General features: G+C 36.4%; 1 protein-coding gene across 2 annotated transcripts in view; it reads right to left on the bottom strand.

The window, feature by feature from the left end:
• Positions 1–1,007: 1,007 nt before the first annotated feature.
• The window catches only part of prkaa2 (protein kinase, AMP-activated, alpha 2 catalytic subunit), a 15,965-nt gene continuing 7,925 nt past the window's right edge, over positions 1,008–9,047 (bottom strand). For both annotated transcript variants that reach the window (XM_016498075.1, XM_016498067.1), the window contains exons 3-9: positions 6,392–6,485; positions 4,930–5,074; positions 4,410–4,497; positions 3,044–3,268; positions 2,414–2,915; positions 2,196–2,322; positions 1,008–1,541 (exon numbers count right to left, since the gene is read on the bottom strand). In XM_016498075.1, coding sequence (XP_016353561.1) covers positions 1,300–1,541; positions 2,196–2,322; positions 2,414–2,915; positions 3,044–3,268; positions 4,410–4,497; positions 4,930–5,074; positions 6,392–6,485 — 1,423 coding nt within the window. In that variant the 3' untranslated portion in view covers positions 1,008–1,299. The remainder of the gene's footprint in view (positions 1,542–2,195; positions 2,323–2,413; positions 2,916–3,043; positions 3,269–4,409; positions 4,498–4,929; positions 5,075–6,391; positions 6,486–9,047) is intronic.

The raw sequence follows: 9,047 nt of genomic DNA on the forward strand, positions 1-9,047 counted from the left end.
TTTAGCCATATCAAGGCACAACATTGAAGCTCTTTGGCTGGTCTGTCTGCCCTCATCCAGCATATTTGTCTTTCATGACAGCAGCACAGCCCATGGTGTAAGCAAGGCCTCTGAGACAGACACAGATAGGTCACGGTCAGGCTTTTCCACTGCAGACGGTGTGTATTATCAGAGATTCACCGTGACATTCAGCAACAGCATTTACACTGCTCTTTGATAAACGCTTTCTGAAGACTGCAAGCCAAACCCAGAGCACTCAATATACAGGTGCATCTCAATAAATTAGAATGTCGTGGAAAAGTTCATTTATTTCAGTAATTCAACTCAAATTGTGACACTCGTGTATTAAATAAATTCAATGATGAATTTTTCCACGACATTCTAATTTATTGAGATGCACCTGTAAGTTCTTCACTCCATAAATTAACACTTAAATAATGTGAATAGATATGAATTCTTTGTAAAATAAGCAAGATTCTCTAATATAATTAAATAATGATCTTTGCTCTGTATGTATAAACCTATTATTATTATTATTATTATTATTATTATTATGTCATTGCAATCAATAGCTATTAAACTAAACTATACAACTCAAGTGATCGATATGAGAATATAAATATACAGTATAATACTTATTGTAAAACAAAATGTGTATATAAAATCAGAAATATGTTTATAGTTTTTCAATTATTTAAACTTACGATGATGAGTAGAACCTCTGACTAAAGTGGCCCTAAAAAGATTTTGGACAGAATGAATGTCATTGTTTTAGATAAGAAGAAGAAAAAAAAGTAGGTTCAAAACAATAAAACAATGCACTGTTAAAAAGAACAACTTAAGTAAAACAAAAAGAAAAACATAAATAAATAAAATGATTGTCAAACATCAATGGAACATCAGAATTGATCATTTATAACGTAAAAATATTTCATATTAATATTTAGAAATTATTTCAGTGAAAAACTTAAGCAATGTTTTACATTATTTATAAATATATCAAATTTAATTATCTAATTATATAAAATCAAGCATGATGAAGTGATGACAAAAAGATTTTTCATGACTTGTTTGCTGATGGCTTTGATATGATTATTGGTTAAATAATGCAATGACTTTCGTACATTTGTAGGTGTTTCTTTTGTGTCCACCGTATGTTTGTGCCGCTACTGTGGGACTGACATAAAAGCACCCCAAATCCATAAATCACAACCCTTAACCCTTCACCTTTTGACTGTAAAGAGGTAAAGACCATCAGATGATAGTGTGTTCTATGCTTTGCTCATGGGTGCGAGGGTCTCAGCGAGCCAGGGTAATGATGAGGCTGGCACACGTTTCGAAAAAGTCCATGGTGTGGCTGCCCTGCTGCGGTGCCAGGAGAGGTGTGCTCCCGCTCAGAGAGCCCGGCAGAGAGTTGCTGAGCTGGGGCATCTCAACAGCCACGCTCGCAGAGTCGATGCTGAGGCGCGGCCGATGGAGGCCGGCCGTAGAGCCAGAGCGCTGGGGAGTCGACGACCCTGACTTGTGCTCGATCGCATCGTCTGAAAGTAAGCAAAAGACTTTTTAGATTTGATTAGAGAGAAACTGTGAAGAACAGTGTTGGGGAAAGTTACTTTGAAAAGTAATGCATTACAATATTGCGTTACTTCCTAAAAAAGTAACTAATTACGTTACTTAGTTACTTTTTATTGAAAGTAATGCGTTACGTTACTTTTGCGTTACCTTTTTAAATCTGGGCTGAGCTTGCTTGTTTGCTTTTAATATAAAAAGTTCTATTTTTGGCCAATGTAAAAGCCCTTTCACACTAAAAGCCTGCAATGCCATTACTGGAATTAATTACATTTTAAAATATATTAAAATAAAAAAATATAATCATATTTCACAATATTAATGTCTTTGTTGTATTTTTGATTTAAAAATGGTGAGCATAATTTTTCAAAAACATTTTTAAAAATCTTACCAACCCCAGTCTATTATTTCGTTTTGGAAATGTTATAATTTTGGAGTATAACTTAAATATGTAATTATATAATATAATCATCATTTTATAACATCATACTACCTTTCTCTTACAGTAAAAGTAGATCTTTGTTCGTGAAAATAAATAGCTGCCATTTTATTTCAGCAAGGAGATCATTATTTTTGGGGGTTCTTGGCATTAAAAAGTCTGAAAAGGCTGATTGATCGATGCTCACCATCAATGCTCTTGAAGTCGAGCAGGTAGCTACGATTGTCCACCTGGTAGAGCTGCAGACTCATCTTCACAAAATTCCCAGTGACTGGATTCTTCCGGCGCACTCTCAGGTGATAGGGGTTCACCACCTAAATCCCACGACAGCCAACACATTGACACATCTATATTCTTTCTCACTAATCAAACATGTATACCTGTGTTTGTTTCTGAGCCACTCACTTTCCACTCGTACTCCAGCTGTTTCATGGCACGATAAACCTCAGCCATGATGTCGTAGGGTTTGCTCTGGCTCCGAATGCCCAGGTGCCACTTTTCTTTCTTTACCGCCAGTGGTTTGGGTCGGGTAGTGTTGAGGGCGTCCAGAGGGCACCGTGCCTTAGGGCTGTCGGCCAGGAGTGGGGGCATCCGTTCGGGGTGAGGTTTGACCCCTGGTGGCAGAGGCATGCCCTCCTCCATGAAGGAGCTGGTTGGGGGACTGGAGGCCAGGTAGAACTCGCTGGCCTGGTTCATGATTCGGCGGTTGTCGATGATGAGGTGGTACGCCACAGCCAGCTGGTCTTGAGGGTCTCCGCTGTATAAGCTGCTCAGTACTTCTGCTTCAGTGCATTCAAACTTCTCACACACCTCCCGCACGGCCTCCTCATCCACCACTGTGGTGTCGTACGAGGGGTCCTCAGGGAAGAGGTAGCCAGGAAGGTCCTGCTTAAACCACTCATGCTCTCTGTTATATAGGAGGGAAGAAAATAAAAGTACTGAAAGGTACCATAAAAACTACTAAACACAATTTATTTGGTGAATTAATAGTATATTTATTTACTCAAGTTGAATAAGCGTGTGATAACTAATAACCTGATGTCTTTGATAGTAGCTCTCTTCAGTGGGTCCACTTGCAACATGAGCATTAGTAGACTGGCCACTGAACGATTGAGGTATTCTGGGATGTAGAAGACCCCTCCACGGATCTTTTTGAAGAGGGTGGGCACGTGCTCGTCATCAAATGGCAGAGTCCCACAAAGCAGTGCATAGAGAATGACGCCACAGCTCCAGATGTCCACCTCTGGACCAGCATACAGCCTGAAACATGACACATATGTCACTGAGTGTGTGTACTACTACATTGTCTCTACATGTCTATCAGTCTGAATGAAGCTAAAGTTTCCAGCGATATAAGGATCAACATGACAAACAGTATTACATAAAAAAAGTATGAAGGCCTGATATAATATTTATGTGCAGTGTTTTCATGCAGTCCATAGCGTAAAGCACACAGCTAGCTATAGTTTGCTGGACTGCTGGTCCTACAAGCCAGACCTTTGACTATCAGAATTAAAGGAATAGTTCACCTAAAAATGAAATTTTCTTAAAATGTACTTACTCTCAGGCTATCTAATATGTAGCTGAATTTGTTTCTTCATCTGAAAAGATTTGGAGAAATGTAGCATTGCATGACTTGCTCACCAATGGATTCTCTGCAGTGAATGGGTGCCATCAGAATGAGAGTCCAAACAGCTGATAAAAACCACAATAATCCACAAGTAATCTACATGAGTCCAGTTACATCAATTAAAGTCTTGTGAAGTGAAAAGCTGCATTTTTGTGTGAAACAAATCCATTATCAAGGTGTTTAACTTTAAACCGTCGCTGCTGGCCAAAATACGAATCCATAATCCATAATAACACTTCCTCCGGTGAAAAAGTCCATCCCCTGTAGTCCTCTCACATCAAAATCCACTGTTTTGGACTGTTTTTGTTTGTAAACAGTGCTTGATCTGTCCATATTTCTCTCCTGATTCAGACGAAAAAACAATATTATGGATAGAGGATATGTAGTTCAGTTGGAAGCAACAGTTTGAAGTTTTTACAAACGCACAGCTTTTCACTTCACAAGACATTACTTTATGGACTGGAGTGGTGTGGATTACTTGTGGATTATTGTGATGTTTTTATCAGCTGTTTGGACTTTCATTCTGACGGCACCCATTCACTGCAGAGCCATTTTGTGAGCAAGTGATGCAAGTAATTATAAAAAATATGGTCCAAATCTGTTTCAATGAAGAAACAAACTCATCTACATCTTGGATGGCCTGAGGGTGAGTAAATTATCAGCAAATTTACATTTTTGGGTGAACTAATCCTTTGAGTGTAGCGCATATTGATGCTTTTTCTGGCCAAGAACTGCACATGATCTGGTTGACTATAATAAAATTGACCTCACCTTCCTGAGATGACCTCTGGTGCAGCGTAGTTTGGTGATCCGCAGCTCGTTCTCAGGAACTCTCCATCTGACATCATGTTTGACAGACCTGACAAGCAGCGCCACATAACTATACTTAACACAGACAATTTGATTGGCCAAGACAAGCTCATACAAGTAAATAAAATGTATTTCAGGGTGGGTATAAATACAGTGGGATCCAAACTATATTTGACAATCTGTGAATTTTAATAAAAATAAATAATGAAATAATAAACAGTAATAAATAATACAAAGTTTCACTAGTGGTCTCAAACTTTTGGACACCACTGTATATGTGGTGTAGCTCAACACATCTAGTTGCAGGGCAGATTAATGTATTTTTCTCTTTGCCTCTTTTCTGTCTGTGCTCTTCTGTGGATAATCAAACACCATGCCTCATACAAACCACATGAGTGGACCTGCAGCAAAACTGCAGCCGGTTGCTTGGCAACTATCCCTCACTGTCTGCACAACATTAGCTTTCCATGTGTGTGTATACCAAAGTCAGCGATCTTGGCATTCATGTTGCCATCCAGCAGTACATTTTCAGGCTTGAGGTCTCTGTGCACCACCATGTGTCTGTGGCAGTAATCTACTGCTGAGATGATTTGCTGGAAAAGACGTCTCGCCTCTGTGTCCTCCACCTGCACACGAGAGATTACTATGTAAAACTTTATCTTAAAAACAACAATTTGCTCTCTGTGGGTTTAAACTGTGTGTATTGTATTTGATACATGGCTTTCTAAAATCTCCAGAGCAGGACTTTCCTGATACTTTCCTGAAGTAATAGCAAAAATTACTTTTATATTGTTAATAATATTTCAAAATAAAAAATGTACTGTATTTAAGAAACTTGTGCTTACTTAATAGTTCATATATTATTTCTAGAAAAATTGAGTTGAAAATCTGTTGAATGTGATACAGCAGGTATTTCAGGCATATTAATTTCAATCATAATTTAGCATTAAAGGGGTCATATGATGCGATTTCAAGTTTTCCTTTCTCTTTGGAGTGTTACAAGCTGTTCATCATGCCCACACTGTCCAATACAATTAAAAAAAAATTACATTTAATTAATTAAATGTATTAAAATGTAAAAATAACAATCTACTAAGATATACTGTATTTATAGTAGGATATATATATAGTTAACTAAAAACTTAACAAAATATTATGTTACTTCATATGTCCGACTTTACAATTATAATTCATTACGAATACTTTAGAGTTAAAATACCTTAAAATTACTACTATTTATATGCTAAAATATGGAAAAAATCATATTCTTAAGTCACATTCAGGTAAAATTACTGACCCAATTTACATGAATTATTCCTATATCCAACAACGTCATGTCATCAAAACATAATTCAACAAAAAGTTTGTCAAGTGTTAAGAGCTCTAAAAATAAAAAGCTTCCGATCAAATTTCACCATAGTCAGCTGTGTGTTTGTGCATGCAAACTAAACAAGTCCTGAAACATGAACCTTCAAGCAGTGCTATTGTAGGCAACCCAGATAACACAAAGACTGAGCCCTATGGATGAACTCCCTGACCCTTCCCATGAACACTTCACTGGATCAGCTGCTGTTTGGATAAGCTGGATCCCCGTAACCCTAACAGGTTTGGAAGACTCAAAGGTTAATGCATGCTCAAATCCAGACCAGAGCCACAAAAGTAGTTAAGAGTCCCGAGGTGTATAAAGCAGCTTTGGGCTATTAGGTGACTAACACAAAAATAATAAGCCATATTTCTTAGTAATGGGAAAGTCATGTTTCCATAACCAAATATGTTAGAACGCTAGTTTGAGAATGAATTGTGATGTTCAGTCATTTTCCAAAGCAGGTATGGCATGCGACTTTGAACACAATGTGAGAAAATCACTGGTCTTTCCCATGAATCTAAGAGCCTGGTAGCCTGCAGCTGACCTTATTAGCGAAAGTTTGACAGATGATTCTTACCCTTCCATGCTTACAAATATAGTCAAAGAGTTCCCCTCCAGACACATATTCCATCACCATGAAGAAGTCTGTGGGAGTGCTGATCACCTGATACCTGAAACACACCAGAGAAAAGAACCACAGAAACTCAACAAGAGGCTTTAATGTTGATGCGTTTAACATACAGCAATACAGAGCTCAACAATAAGGATGGCCAATGGGCTGAAGGACACTGTCTTGATCATATACATGTGTTTTTATACCTTGCAAACTGAGAAGATTCCTGTGATATGCAACACAGTTTTGCTGCAAATTCATTTGACTTAAATGTAATAAAAGTTATCTTGATTTGTGATAGTCTTAGATCAATGAGATGAAAACTCTATGCCACTGTTTTCCAGCAAAAGTGAGTTAATAAATGTTATAGCTGTCATGGAGTTAAATATTATAGTCATATAATTTCCAGCTATTATTTAAAAACCCAATAAATTAAAAAATTAAATTAAATTAAATTAAATTAAGAGGCAAATTTAATTATTTGCTGGTACATAACAAACATGTTGCCAATAATTAAATATATATAATTTTAAGTAAGAAATATTTAACTTTTAAGTTAGAATTTATACAAATAGTTTGTTAATGGAATTGAATTGAAATTGAAATTCTTCACTATTACATAACAGTTATATTGCTATATAAAATGTTAACTTGCCAAGGAGACATTCAGTCAAGGCTGGGCTTACTCTGTGTCATAGAATCTATGAAAACATCTCTTTATAACTCAAATGTATTGGATAACAATACAAGACCATCAGCATGTTGAGGAGTATTAAACTACAGTTCTTAGAAACAGAAGTGTTGATGAAGGTTAGAAATGTTGATCATAATTCCTGCAGGGACACCTACTGGCAGTCTGCTTCGTTGTTGTCCCTGTTTATATTCAACAGAAGAGCCCTTATAATGGGAGACAGCCTTTCAAACAGCAGTAGAGAAGGACAAGGCCTGTATTCCTCAGAGGGGCTTAATATGGAGAATACTCAAAGAGTCTGGGATATACCTGATGTGATTTTAAATAAACATAATGTAATTTTACACAATCTAATCACCAAAAAAAGAATGATAAAAGAAGAGAACAGAACATTTGCAATAAAACAAATACAAAGAGACACACAGCACAGAAGCACAGAAGGGGCTTAACATGGAATGTGTCCAGAATACAATAACTCAGCTATTGCATTATGATTCGAAACAAGGTTAATAAGAGAGAGTGGAGAAGAAAGAGCGTGAGTGATTGAGACATGAGCGGATAAAAAGATTATGCTGTAACTATCTCCTTAACTTCTGATCACAACAATTCTGAAATGTGCTGTGTGGCTGAACAAGAAATGCAACGCATAAAATGTAGCTGAAAGTCATTCTACACTAGAACATTTCCTCCAAATTAAAATGTGTAATGTATCTGGTTGTCTTTACGCTTTTGTTATGTGACTTTTAGTTTGTAGTTTGTCTTGTTCCTGTTTCCCCCATGTGTTCACCTGTTATCCAATTAGCCCTTGTGTTTGTTTAGTTTCCATTCAGTTTTTGCGTTGTTTTGTTATCGACAAAGAGAATATGCGTAAAAAAAATACATCCAACTATATCGCAAATACGGAAACATTTGGATTCGTGCATAATGAGAGAGGTTCATTGAGCCCAATGTCGGTTTCTGTTCCAGTGTCACTTTAAATTATTTCGTTTTTGTTTTCATTCTTGTTCTGTTCTGAGAATAGCTAGCGTTAAAAGGATTTGTTGTAAAGTGAGGGGAACTAAAATAGCATAGCCTAGCTATGTTTATAGTGTTTATAATGTTTGTAAACATTTCGCTTTATTTTCCGGTATTTTTGAACGTAATAATAAAATGCAACTTATACGCAACTTTTTTCTCTCTCTTTCAAAAACATAATTTTATTTTGTGTAGCGTACTTTTAACCATGCCACAAACGTTTTAAAATATTTTTGAAAAATTACTTTAAAAATACTTGAGTACTTGTGTCAACTGAACCAATTGCTTCACAAAATGATTAACTCTGCTCAAACATGCATAAAACACACCTTTTACAAACCAATTACAAATGATTTCTTATTAAAAGTGTAATCAATTAAATGCTAATCAGTCAAATAAATTATGCAATTAACTACAACACTTCCTATGTTATGCAAATGCTAAAAACTAAAATTGATCTGAGATCAGTTTAAAAGCCACATACTGTAGAAACTGGTTCACTGAGACTGTGCCCTAATGGCGACTACGGCTTTGTCCAAATACCCACACTTGCAGTCTTTGCACTTGACCACTTGATTACTTAAATTACGTATTTCCTGTATTTGGCCGAAGTCTCCTGAAAAAGCCTGAAATAACGTGACTTTGGCAGTTTGACATACGCTCTGAGCTACTTTTTCAAAATTTGCAAAGGTTTCAAAGCTTCAAAAAGCAGTGTTTTTCTAGTGCTCATCACTACTTTAAAGAGGTTGTACATTTTTACATGATTTTGTGCTGAGATGCACTAATATTAGTAATATTGTAGAACATATTACTTTTTATAAAGCCATTTTCCACCTACTCTCTGAGAGTGACATCTGCACAGACCATATTGTCTAATTTTATATATATATATATATATATATATATATATATATA

This window comes from Sinocyclocheilus anshuiensis, unplaced genomic scaffold, assembly GCF_001515605.1.
Source record: "Sinocyclocheilus anshuiensis isolate Anshui unplaced genomic scaffold, SAMN03320099.WGS_v1.1 scaffold801, whole genome shotgun sequence".
Taxonomy (NCBI): domain Eukaryota; kingdom Metazoa; phylum Chordata; class Actinopteri; order Cypriniformes; family Cyprinidae; genus Sinocyclocheilus; species Sinocyclocheilus anshuiensis.